General features: G+C 48.4%; 1 protein-coding gene across 1 annotated transcript; it reads right to left on the reverse strand.

The window, feature by feature from the left end:
* Window positions 1–11213: 11213 nt before the first annotated feature.
* On the reverse strand, window positions 11214–12793 carry LOC101759398. The gene has a single exon (XM_004956954.4). It carries the CDS (start codon window positions 12685–12687, stop codon window positions 11485–11487), a length of 1203 nt encoding a protein of 400 aa, XP_004957011.1. The 5' UTR covers window positions 12688–12793; the 3' UTR covers window positions 11214–11484.
* Window positions 12794–14194: the final 1401 nt, after the last annotated feature.

Genomic DNA, 14194 nt, shown 5'->3' on the forward strand with positions numbered 1-14194 from the left:
ATACTTTTTTAATTAAAATTGCAAATAATGTAGAATTGTAGATTAAGTCTGAGTGAGATATTAAAGTAATATCAGCAAACCATTGTTAGGTTAACCAAAATCAAACTATGATTACAATTAAACAAATGGAAATGCTCCTGTTAGGGCGTCCGACGCTTAACAGATATTGACGCTACATCTACAGCTCAAAAATCTGGCTTCCATCAAATGGACGAAGCACACTGCAACCTTCTACCGCAACCCAAATCCATTTTGCCCACTGCAACCTCTTTTGATCCTCGCTGCTTCAATTCTCAGCCCTTTTTACTTCCCTCCAAACTCCCAACTTTGACACTATGCAAAAAGAAGATTCCCCATCACATCAAACTTGCGGTTCATGCATGGAGTACTAAATGTAGACAAAATCAAAAACTAATTGCACAGTTTTGTTGTACTTTACGAGACGAATCTTTTGAGCCTAATTAGTCAATATTTGGACAATAATTCACAAATACAAACGAAACGCTACAGTGTCGCATTTATGGCAAAATGCCAATTTGGCACCTCCCAACTTGGGAAGTAAACAAGGGCTCAATCGATGTACCAGCTGGACTAGTGAGAAGGGGTACCCTAGTGTTACGGAGGCGTAGGAACAGCAGGCTCTTCCGTTCTCCACTCTTCAATTCCTTATCGACGTGTTGCTCATGTTCGTGAAAATAAAACAAAGATAAAATAAAATAAAAGTAGCACACGACACACATGCACATATTTGCGAGAACACATATTTCATTAATCTTGATCTTTTACAAAATTACAAAATACATGACTCGATAGTTTTATCTCCTCTTATCTTCTACGTCGATGCTTAAGGAGAGGTCTGACTTATAGAGATTGCGTAGTTCGCTGATTCCCGGAGTCTATTGGGCACGTCCAGTTAATTACATCCGCAGAGCGAGTCTGCAAAAAACCTCCAATTAAGCTGCGCTTTTATGGTCATCGTCGAATGTTCATCTTCTCGTCGTCCATATGGAACATGGAGCGTAGAAGTGTTGTGGGTGGAAGCATGTGATGCAGGTGGCTTTGTCTTGCTGAAACCCAGTCATTACAGCGCCATCGTCACATCGTAGTAAATGAAAGAGTATGTTGATGAAGGGGTGATTTTTCGCCTTATCGGTGCCTAGTCATATACTCCAGTTTCATCCAGTAAAGCTGATGCTTCACCAATTACTAGGCATAATCATCTCCATTCATAACATAAAATTAGTAGGAGTAATCATTCAGTACAGCCGTGCTACATATTGGGCTAAGTGAAACGCGGCACACTGAGGAGAAAAATTGCTTTTGATCTTTATATGCTAGCTACATGAAGTAGTGAAAGGTAGCAGTCAATGATCTCATGGGATGTTTGATACACCCCACTAAAATTTAGCACCTGTCACATCGGATGTTTGGATGTTAATTATGAGTATTAAACATAGTCTAATTACAAAACTAATTGCACAAATGGAGTCTAATTCGCGAGACGAATCTATTAAGCCTAATTAGTCCATGATTTGGTAATGTGGTGCTACAGTAACCATTTGCTAATGATGGATTAATTAGGCTTAATAGATTCGTCTCGCGAATTAGCACAGGGTTCTACAATTGGTTTTATAATTAGCTAATGTTTAGTCCTCTTAATTAGCATCCGAACATCCGATGTGACACTGCTAAAGTTTAGCATCTAGTATCCAAACAGCTTCTTAACTAAGCTCACCTTAGGACGTGGTGGCAGGGTGGCTAGCGCTTAGCAAATTGAGGCCCAATGTTTGCTTGATTGCAAGGGGACGGTGCGTCTAGCAAAAGTGAGGCCCAATGCTGCTTCGTGCAGGGAAATCATATCCATCTTCCACAAGATAGATAACTAAACATCTATAACCGAGCAGTAGTCCAGTAACTAGCCCACAACGGTCCAACAAACTATCTCAATATTTTAGATGAACTCTCTTAATATTTTTTTACGAAAAAAGTTGGTGAATGTAAAAAAATGTTGAGAAAAAAATGTTGGTGAATGAAAAAAAGTTGGTAAGTGAAAAAAAAGTTGGTGCATGTAAAAAATTGTTGAGCAAGTGAATGTAAAAAAGTTAAAGAAAAATGTTGGTATATATAAAAAAGGTGAGAAAATTCCTTATTTGCATTGGAATTCACATTGCTTCCTTATTTGATATTGAAAAAATTTGCTTTCCTTATTTTCCATCGACTCAAAATTGCATTCCGTATATGCCATCAACAGTGTTAAGTTGGACATGAAAAGATAGTTTTACCCTCATGACATAGAGAAACATCATTGTAAAAATTGTATCGCAACTGGTTTTGCTTTCTCCATATCAGCCCAATGTTTCTTAAAGATGTGTCGATCCCATACATATGCAACCGGTCAAATTTTACACCAATATGTCCCTGTATCATAAGGGTAAAATCATCTTTTCGTGTCAACTTAACTCTGTTGATAATAAATAGGGAGGCAAACTTTTTCGGTGGCAAATAAGAAAGCGATGTAAATTTCAATGGTAAATAAGGAATTTTCTCAAAAAATGTTGATCAATGTCAAGAAATATTGATAACAATTACAGTAAGTCAGACTTTTTTAAAAAATGTTGATGCATGTCAACCAATGTTGATAGATGTTAAAAAATTATTGTACATGAACTATATGAGGTTTAAAGATAAGTTACTTATCTATCTTCCAGAAGACACGTAGGAGCCCCTTTGTGCACGCTTCGTTCCCTCGAGGCCTTGACCTACAAGCAGATGGGCCGTTGTTGAGGTGGACGGCCTACGTACTATCGAACACAGCCTCAAGCAGGTCGGAGTTGATCATTGAGTATTCGCGCATGCGAAGATTCTGCTCACGCGGGTTTGGCGCTCCGCTTCATGCGGGTATGGCGCTCCTGCACAGTGCAAGATCAGGGTCTGGGTTCTGGAAAACCACGCACCGGAAGGAAACTTAGCATGCACTAGGCAGTAGGCGCTAGCACGTTAGCGATCGATACTTGGCAGTTGGCAGTTGGCACTCGGCTCGCCATGGTGATCCGGATCTCGAATGCGTTGGTCCTAAGGCCAGAATGACAGACGAACGACACCAGAACGTACGACACAAGTGCGTGGTCGTATCACAGTGCCTGGAAACCTGACATGCCCGGCAAAGTGTCTGACACAAGTTCGCAACCGAGCCAGATCAAGATGGCGAGGTGGAGACATCTCATGCAATTGGCAGCTATGAGAGGACAGGATGGTGCTGATACTTATCACTGGAACCATGCACTGTAAGTTTACAGGGCATACTGATAGCCTGTTAACACCTTTCAAGTTTACTGTATCACAACCTCAATAGTCGGACATCTGACGGTATAAGTCTGAAAATAACGATGGGTCATTCATCGGTATAGCTAAGCAACGTATCATTTATCGGTACTTCAAATTTCTACAAGTCACCGTCGGTCGTTAAATGTTTTTGCATGTCCCAGTGAACCATCAGTCGGTACAGCAAAAAAACACATCCAACCATTCGTCGGGATACATCTCAGGACCCACCAGTCAATTCCAAACCCTAGTTTGCGGTGCCTCGGTCGATCGGTTGACCGCCGCCACCACGCCCTGAGCTCCCTCGCGCGCTCGTCTCCCCCAAAATCCTTTCCTCCGCGCTACCCCTCCCTCATCTCCCCAAATCCTTTCCTCCGCGCGCTCCCCCTCGCCCAAATCGCAGCCACACACGCCCAATTTCTATCTGCGCGCTCATCCCCTGTCCTCCACGCGCTCCCCCTCGCCCAAATCGCCGTCCGCGGGCGCCCATTAATGTTGCCTGCCCCCTCAGCTGTCCACCCCTCCACCACATCTGGATAAGGTTTCAGTCTCCTCCTGCTGCCTCTTCCCGCTGCCTCCCACTGCACCTCCACGCGCCGCCCCTCCACGCGCCGCCCCTCGCCAGAGCTCCACCCGGCGGACCTCCACGCCCCCCCTCTCTCCGGACCTCCATGCGCCAGACCTCCACGCGCCGCCCCTGTACGCGACCGGACCTCCATGCACCGCCCCTCCAAGAGCCACCCCTCCGGTGTCCGCGAAACCCTCGGAGGCCTCCTGCTTTTCGTCGTGGCCAGCCTCGTTGGTTGTGTGGTGTTGGTGGAAGTATCAGATGGATCTCGGGCGTGCAGTATTGGTGCACTGATCATTGATGTCGAGGTAGTGGCCTGCGCGGCGATTGCTTGCTTTGACATAATACCCAGTAGGGCGCTGAAGCTGTGGAGGGTGAAACTGGATGGCGCTACAGCTGATGGATACATTGTACATTTGAGGTATCCACCCTTTACTTAGCCTACACTAGTGTTTATGTAGCATATAATTTTTTGCCTGAATGTTGAGCGACTTGAAGATGAACGCACAAGCTTCAGATTCTGCAATGAAAATGCAATCTGAGAAGATCGAGAGTTTGAAGAAAGCAGTAAGAGAAACTGAGTACCTCCTTCGTCAACTGCTAAACTTCAGAGGGTAAGGCCAATGTGTTTCTTAGGCATCTGCTCATGTCCTTCCAATTGCTTGTGCTGGTTTGTGCGTATTGTGGTTTGTGCTTAATGTGTTTCTAGGCCAGCTTTGTTCTTGGTTAAAGAGATATCAAGTTTAGTGGTTTGTGATCTCTTATGTACAATATGCTTGTGCTTATTTTTTGGTCATGAATAATAAAGTGTGAAGTGTGATTAGAAACATTTATTTGTATGTGTGGTATGTACAAATTAATTGTGTTGTCAATTACAGAATTGATTTGTATGCAATATTAAATTAGATTATATTTTAATTAAGCGCACCTAGGCTACACCCGAAAATAACTGGGTCCAAAATTTTGTGGGCTCACCTCTTCGTCCCATTATTTCGTGGGTCTAAACAAAGTTATGAAGCCAACAAATGTTTGACTAAATCCATTAAGAATTGGGCCTAAACAAAGTTATGACATCATCATATGTTGCACTTGATCCAACAAGAATTGGACTAAACCAAGTTATGACGACAACAATTATTGGGCTTGGTCCAAGAAGAATTGAGCCTAAATCAATCTATTATGACAACAACTATTGGGCTCGGCACAACAAGAATTGGGTCTAAATCAATCTATGACGACAGCAATTATTGGGCTCGGTCCAATAAAAACTGGGCCTAATTCAATCTATGATAAAATAGTTCGTCACAACCGTCATACCATATCCGACTGTGGTCCAACGTGGCATGCTACGCATGAGCCAATTTATGACGACTTGTGGGACAAATTTTCATTCGTCATTATTCTAGTGACGTACAAATAAGGAACGTCACTAGTTGAGGTTTAGACACTCGACTAATGACGAAGGGTATTCGTCAATCCCATGTTATAAATCACGGTTTTGGCATAGGTCTTATGACACTTTTGGGTTCATCGTAAATCGGAAGATTTATGTTTTCACTATCCTTAGGCCCCTTATTTGTTTTGGCATGGCCTGGCGAGAAGCATCTAACTAGTTCTATCTAATTTGTCATAATATTTTGCATATCGACATCCATAATAATATTGCAACTATTACGTCACATAGATAATTATAGTGGTTCCGATAGATCAAAAGAGAAACTTCGAGTGTAGCATCAAATTTCACTCCAATATGATCATCGGGTAGTTAAAAGTAATGTCGCACAGACAAGAGCCACCTATAAAAGAAAACCACGTGATCCCAATCTGGTCAATCTCGGTTGTGAAAAAGTGTGAATATTATAGCAAAATTTTAGTAACTTTAACACAAAAAAATACATTAGTAAAAATAAATGTTAATAGCATTTAGAAAGATGGGGGTTTTGAAAGGAATGAAAGATGGGGTTTTTTAGGGTGTACTGTTAGGTTTTATCATTAATCAAGTTATTGTGCACTATTTGTTATGGCCAAGATTCTTAAGCCCCATTAATTTATTATAATGAATAAAGAATGTTTTTAATTATGATTTTTCACAATTTTACAACAAGATTCAATATACATGAGTGCTCATGAAACTTATCATTAGCCGCGTGTAAGTAAATTATATAAAAATTAAGTTTGTATGTACCTTATATAAAAAATGGCTATACTCAAGAAGGTAATATAAACAAAAAATGTTTAATCTACATAGAATATATAACTATTGAGAGTATTAAATACAAGCAAGATATAACATTAATATTTTTTATGATAATCATTCAAGCTTATAATAACTGCATTTTGTACTTCAAAAGTCACTTGTTATCGATTTATGGTGCATACATAGAATACCAAAACTATCACTTGATTCCCAATAGCGAGCTATTTTAAAGATAGCTAATTGATAACAAAAGTTGAACCTTTACTTTGTCCTTGGAGTCTAAAATAGGAATTGTGTGTCCAGTGGAAGAGTGCATAGCGGTCGATCTTATAACTTGTTGCATGTCAGGACCGAGTGCTTCATCCTTAGTTGTCCCGCAGCACATGCATGTCCCATTGTTACCATTCAAAAGAAACAAAAAGTTATTTCAGGAAAGTTCTTCATAAGACTTTTTTTCTTAAAAAAGACAATAAAATGAAATTTTTAGACAAAAACATATTTAGCAAGAAAATTTGTTAGTAAAACTTTTCTAAAAGGTATTTTTTGGTAAAATATATTCATAAAAATACCAAAAATGAATGATTTCTTCATAAAAGTTTTTCCAAAAGGTTATTTAAATCACTTTTAAAAATTACTTAATAGCCTTCTTTGGAAAAAAATATGTTTATGAAACTTTTAAGAAAGTTGTTCAACAACTTTTATAAAAAATATTTGATTTTTTCAAATAGAAAGTAAGAAAAAAAGAAGAGTCGAGGTGCTGCACGTAGGGCTATCGTCTAGCTCCCCTCGATGCCCCGCGCCGTCGACGATGTTGCTGCTCCCCACGCAAGGAGGTGCCAATGCTTCCCGTCATGTGTTGCTTTGTTGGGATCTATCACGTAAGTGGATTAGGCTCACGATGGACGGAACCCAAACTACCTCCTGACGATGAGACGATGTGGCACGAAATCGGATCAAATGGCTCTCTGTCAACGGTGAGTGAATCTCGTTGGGGCAATTTTTCTAAGAGTGAAGAGAGATAAACGAGAAAGAGAACAGAAATGAAAAAAAAAACAATAGAGTTACTTTGAGGAAGAAGAACGTAGAGTGCTAATCAGTACTGGTGCTTCCACACGCGCTAGTGCTACTGCCTACTGCCCGCTGGATTCTCACTTTCTCAGCAAGCGGGCGACGGCTAATTTAGAATTTGGTCGTCCAAAAATTGTAGCACTCCTACCTGTAGTTTGCCCAGACGCGATCCATTAGTCATCGTCATGATTACATGGCACATATAATTGATGTACAGTAGCTCTCTCATCGCTCCTGAGTTCTGGCAATGAAATTTCGAAGAAAAAGCATCGGCAACCCTGCCTTGCACGGAGGCCCCAACAAAAGAGACCAGATCGATCCGCCCCCAAAAGCTCGGACAGAGCCGCGCTGTGATGGAATCAAATCACACCTGCCGCCGCCGCTCCCTGTCGTGCGTCCTCCAAAGCTGTTCAGTGGCACCCTCCGCTCGCTTCTTCCCTCCCTCTTCGATCCAGTGGCACCCGCGCGCGGCTACGACGCCGTTCATCATTGGCCACCCCCGCCCCGGCCGGCCGCAACGCCTGGCATGTCCTCCGGTGCACGTGCACGGGCACGAAACGGACAAGCAGCGCAAAGCCGCACCGCACGTCGCACCGCGCAGAGAGCAGCGCAGACGCATGCAGGCGGTCCCTGCCCTTTTTCTGGTACGGGGCGGCAGGCTAGCGGTCTCAAAAGCCAGGGGCAGGCACGGGCTGGCGCCGTGTCGCGGAGCCGGCGCCGGATCAGCACGCCACGCCGCGGCGAGATCGTGTCTCAAACTTAGTCGTCCGGTGACGCGCCCGGCGGAAGCAAACCGTACTACTAGGAGCCAACCGCGACCGCCCGTACTTTACAGCGCTATACGGGCGTCGCCATCGCTCTCAGGCAGGGCAGCCCGGATCGAGATCGGATCGGGAGTTAGCTTTGGCTGCCGCCGTGCGAGCGGACGAGGTGCGTGGCTGCGTGCAGGATGCCAGGATCCCAGCTCGGATCGCCTGTCCGGCCGTGGAAGCGTACATTGCCGTGGCTCCCTCCACTATTATAGTACCGGCCGTACTGCGGATCACGGTCGTTCGTTAGGGAAAGTAAGTATGGCAGCGGCAGGGCCCAGCCTAGCTCGCCGCAGATATATTGTGGCCGGCACGGGTGATCTGCCGATCCGGTAATGTCTGGCCGGCCGTGCGCGCCGATGTTTCACGCACGCTTCGCCGTGCACCAATACCTCGGCCAATGACCGGAGGATTAGGCGAGGGTATGCCGGCATTATTGCGATCGGATCGCGATTAGCTGCGGTAATGGCCGTATGATGATCGCATAAATAAATGGTCTTTGGTGTGCTCCGAGCAGATAAGCCCGTGCGCGTACATGGTAGTACGAAGGCGCATACACAAGTGCAGACGGGATATGTTCGTTGCGTGCTGGCATGTACGCACCCCGGGTACTTTAATACGAGTATATGCTCGACGTGCTGGAGCTGGTATGCATCGCCACTTTTTATTAACGTTGCAGATGCGCCTCTCTCTGCTCCATGGGAGTGGTCCTTAAGGGCCGGTCGGTACACAGCACAGTTTAGCTAGCGTGGCAATTATAATTCGCCCGTCCCCTGCAGCATCTGCACGCGTGCCACCCTGAATAATCAAGGTTACCAGGTTCAGATGCTGTACGTTTCGCTGTAATGAACTACTCCCTCTAAATTATAAAAGCCATTCCAATTTTCTTGGATAGTCAAAATATCTCAAATTTAACTAAATTTATACAATAAAGTACTATAACATTCATGATAACCAAATAGATATCATTAGTTTCTTCCTTAAATATATTTTCATAGTATATATATTCGGTGCCATAAATTTTTATGATCTTCTATATAATTTTAATCAAACATAAAATAGTTTGACTTTTCAAAAAATTAAAATGACTTATAATTTAAAACAGAGGGTATATTTTGTTCGGCGTGTGTTCCCTCGCGGAGCAAATTAGCCAAACTGGAGGCACACTTTACACCCGGATTTAAAACGTACTGTTTCGAGCCATTGCCCTTTGTCAAGGGCCTTAAGAAAACGCCTAGTGTGAAGTATACTGAAGTAGTGAAGTGTGAACTGTCCCAGCAGGACTTTGTCGAACCGAGGGAGGCTCGAGGCGATTATGTTAGCGGCGGAACGAGGACAGAATTCGAAGGACCACAATAGAATATGTACCTGGTGGACTTTGGGATAGCCTCCAACTCTCCAAGGTTACTTGTCGGTTGCATTACACTAGGTCCTCAAGGCAGGTGTATAAAATCCGTGCGCGCTCGTTACAGCGGTGGTTGCAGGCGGACTTCGTGCGTTTCGCAGCCTCGCAGGCATAAGGCAATAGCTCACGGTCAAGCAGCGTTCAGTGGCGCGACAGGGTAAACTGGTCCTGAATTTGTGTGCGGAAAGGTGCGCAAACTTTACTTTAACTTCAGGACTCGAATATCGCTGCATCAACTAGCCTGAAACTGCGCCGAGGTTTTTTTCTTGTGTTGAACTGTCCTTGCAAGTAGATGATGAGACGCGATCAACTTGTTAGACTTATCATCCCACTCCCACCTTGCTACTAAATCTTATTTCTTGGCCGTAAATATTGGCCCATCAGGTGCATTTTTGCCCAACAGTTCATTTGCTTGCTTCAAGATCTGATAATGATAGGCGTATCTGTGAAAGCAAAGGACGGATGTAACATGATGGCAACACCGTGCCATTACTTGCAAATTAATGCAAATTAATGGAGTACTTCCTCTGTCCCTTTTTATCATTCGTTCTCACTCCCCGAGAATTCAAATGTAATCAATTTTAACGAAATATATATAAAAAATATTAATATTTATGATACATAATTAGTATATATTATTAGATAAATCGTTAAATCATTTTTCATAATAAATTTATTTAAAAATATAAATATTGCTAATATTTTCTACAAATGTAATCAAATTTAAAAAAGTTTGACCACCACACCTTCCATGCGCGATAGATATTAAGGGACGGAGGAGGGAGTAAAAAAAACAGAACCGCGAAAAAAAAAAAGAATAGTTGAGGAGGAAACAACACTAGTATAAACAGCCACTGATAGCGTCTCTTGAGTTTTAATACTAGTAGAGGTCATTTGTCATAGTGTCAGTTCGTCAGCTGTGTAGACTGTAGAGCCAGCTGCATGCCTGCATCCGAGCTCTCCTTTTTCAGAACTGGAGCATGGGCACTGTCCGTGTCCATGACCACATCCACGCGCATGTCGGAGGCGGACACACGGGACTGGGCAGGCGCCAACCGCAACCCGACGCCGCGGGCTTCACCTGCTTCGCTTCCCGGCGGCGACCGCGCCGGTGCATTAATGGCTCATGGCTGGCGCGCCACCGCTCCGTCACAAGCAAAGCGAGAGCGCGCCATGGCGCCAGCCTTTGTTCACGTACGCCTCCACGGGCCACCCGTGCTGCAGCTGCGACCGCGAGCGACACACCCAACGAAAGCAAGGGGGGCAAAGCCTTTCTTTTGGGCGGGGTACACCGTGGCGCACGGAAAGGGCCATGGGGCCGGGTGCGTCCGTGCATGGGCTATCTATCTAACTGCGTCCACGACGCTCTCGTTTCCTTTTGGTTACGGGAAAGGGCAAAGTGTGGTTAGCAATTGTTAATCCGCGTGACTTGTACCACAAATAATGGTCATGATGATGATAACAAGAGGTTTGTTTCGCAGACGAAGAAAAGCTACAAGCAACAGCAGGGGATGTCGCGACCGGGAGGCAACCGCACGTATGCCCCTCATGCCGGGCACCCAAGCAAAACATGCCCTCATGCTACAGCCTGTGGAAGCGTGGCTGCAACTCATGGTCCTTGTCTGCTGATGCAGGGAGGGAGCCATGCTATATCTGCTAAGTACTGTCGGATCGAGCTATTGGAGGAAGGTTCGCGTGATCTGTTTGGATAAAAAAACAGGGTAGGTCGGATAATTTGAGGGAGGCAGTAGCAGCACACATCAGCACCCATCCACCATGACTGTTAAAGCTTCGACACGCTAACGGTATCCAACAGTACATCGCGTAAAGAAACACTTATAAATGTTCATCGGTCCTTGGCAGGATTTGGCAAGAATTTACTGTGCAAATGTTTTTTTTTTCTGAGCGAATTTTGCTCTCATTTCAGGGACACCGTATCTTACAATGAACGGTGCTTCGCGCACATGAGCACGGCATAGTTTACTCGCCAGTTCATGCGCCCGAACATGGGCTAGTTTACTTTCTCGCTTATACAAGTGTAGTTTGATTCGGGCTCGAGGTAACAAAGAATGCGGAGCGCCGCCACGGCCGCCGAGAGCGGGGAGATCGACCGGGGTCACGGCCCCGCCAGCGCCTGCGCGAGGCGCTGGACCCTGGCGGCGATCTCCGGCGGGATCCGCACGGCCGGCCGGGAGCTTTCTTTGCCTCGCCGGAAGTCGAGACCCAGCGCGTCCGACACGTCCTCGGAGGTCCACCCGGCGCGCCGGAGCGAGTCCGAGCACCGGTCCGTTTTTAGGACCAGCGCGTCGAGGACGGCCTCGGTGTCCGGTGCCGGGGCCTCCTCGCCGTCGAAGATGCCGGAGGCGGTGACCTCGACCATCTCGTCCACTTCCCTGTCCCTCCAGCCGCCTTTCTTTAGCATTGACCCGAGCTCATCGAGGTAGTTATCGACCCACCGCGGGGTTGACCGCCGGTGTGGCGACGGGCAGCCTGACGAGGACGACGACGAGGATGACGAGGCGGTGGAGGCTTCCGAGGACGAGGAGTCGCGGCGGCGGCGGTCGGATGCGGCGTCGCTCCAGAACTCGATCCAGCGCGGGGCCTGGACGGCGTCGAGGCTCCGGCGCGTGTACGACGACGTGTTCGCGCCGGCGGAGAAGGGGGAGGCCAGCGGGGAGGAGACGACGTGATCCATCGGCTGGAACGAGGTTTCCCGGGTGAAGAAGTGGAGCAGGTCGAGGCCGCAGCAGAGCACGCGGTCGTCCGTCACGAAGAACACCGGGTTGCCCGCGAGGCAGGGGCGGCAGGGCAGGTAGCAGCGGTCGAAGAGCGGCACGAGCAGCGGCGCGCGGCGGATGGCGGAGCGCGCGAGCCGCAGGGCGCGGTCCGGGTCGGCGGGCCTCCGCCCCCAGCACCGCGGCCACAGCGCGCCCCTCGCGGTCTGTAGCGACGCCGCGGCGGCGGGGAGGTCGAACGCGGCGCGGAGGCCCGCGCGGCCACGCCAGTCCGGGAACCCGGCGCCCGAGGGCACGCCGAGCGCCAGGACGGCGCGGAGGTCGGGCGGGAACGTGAACCCGAACTCGGCCTCCGCGCGGGCGAGCTCCGCGTCGGAGAGGCCCGGGAGGACGGCCACCCCGGCCGCGCGGAGGTGGGCGAGCACTCCCGCCGCCACGGCGTGGAAGGAGTGCAGCCCGTGTCGCGGCGACGCGGACGCCGACGCGGGGCCCGCGGCGGCGCGCGTGGACAGCCGGCGCAGCCCCGCCGCGTGCGCCGCCGCCGCCGGGGCCAGCCCCGCCATCCGGTGGTCGACGTCCACCATATGATCAGCGCCCTTCAACTGCCTTGTGACTTGTGAGCTTCCTGCCTTCGGATGCGGGGTGTGGAGACCTTGAGATGCCAAGGACGGAAACGGCTGCGTCGCTCGATGCGGGAGGCGTAGAGATGAGAGGGGACGGGGCGGGACGGGTGGATTATATAGGGGGTGAGGCGGTGGCCGCCGGGCGTAAGACAAGGGTGGGGCCTACGGCCGTGGGCAACGGGCCCTGCAGAGATCTGAGCTGATCGTGGGCGCGAGAAAGCGATGGCGTCGCGAACGTTAACATCAGCAGCCGTGTGATTGGAGCTGGTGTGCTAACGTTGGCCGCCTCTCCGCTTGTGAAAACGCAAGCTCGGGTCCTGATGAACGGCTGAGGCTGGAATTAATTGATGTACTTGTATCACGTATCGTACTAAAAGTACACGCGACGGCTTTCTAATCTACTAGTGCAAATAAATAGCGTTAGGACTTTAAGATGAAGAAAATATTTGTTCTTCCTTATTATTCCTTAGCAGCGGAAATTCAGTATAAATAAACACAAGAAATTCAGTAGCTGTCGAGCTACAGCCTACGGAATGATTTACGGGCCATTATTCGGTGCGTGCCTGTGCCTGGGGCCAAGGACACCTGCCTTCATAAATCATAACCCCGGGAAGCACAAGTACATGTGGATAGGGCATCCCTTGCCAGAGACCGAGGCCATGACTTGCTTGGGAGCACTCGCGCTCGCGCTCGGATCAGATGTCCCCGAGCCCCAGGAAAGCGAAGGGGGGGGATGCTTGCTTAGTTGGCCGCGCTGCTCATCTCTTATCATGCAACCCCAATAATGCGGTATGCCCGTCGGAGAAACAGAAAACCCAACTGGTGGCCATGATTTTGGTCCCCCAGAAACCGTGCACCCCTTCATGGGTCCTCCTTGGAGTAGGTCCGGGCGTATTGTGCCGCGCCATCCGGTCTCCTTCCGGTACTCGGCGTACGGGCTCGTGTACGTCGCATTGAGCTGACAAACCTCGCGGTTGCTGCAGGCCGTGTGTGCATCGTGCCATCGTGTAGACACGAGATACTGGAGTTTGACACTGAGACGAGACCCGCACCGCGCTCTGAAATCGGCCGGCCGGGCGGTGCTGGCTCTGGCTTGGCGTGGACGAGATGCTATTGCTGGCTCACCTGCCGCCGTCACCTCATCAATCAAACCACCAAAGCCAGGGCCGGGGCACCATCATCTCCATTCACCGGCTCACCGCACGCTTGCAGGCTGCACGGAAGTTGCATCGCCGCCGTTCCGTAGAGATGAGATGAGACAGGCGGGCGAGGATTGTCCGTATCCGCAGCCCTGTCACAACTCCCCGTCGCAAGTTTTTGGCATCTGACGTGGCGGAGGGGCCAACCGGCCAGTCTAATCTCGGCTGCGTCAAGTCGACGTGATCCCGGGATCTGGGCCGTCGCCACCACCTCCCACTGCCGTCTGGCCGCCAGTCACTGTCACAGCGGACACTACCGGTGTGGTGAC

Source organism: Setaria italica, chromosome II (genome assembly GCF_000263155.2).
Source record: "Setaria italica strain Yugu1 chromosome II, Setaria_italica_v2.0, whole genome shotgun sequence".
NCBI lineage: Eukaryota > Viridiplantae > Streptophyta > Magnoliopsida > Poales > Poaceae > Setaria > Setaria italica.

Bases quoted from the DNA above. Each gene is read 5' to 3' on its own strand.
- LOC101759398 (XM_004956954.4), bottom strand. From the start codon at position 12,687: ATGGTGGACGTCGACCACCGGATGGCGGGGCTGGCCCCGGCGGCGGCG.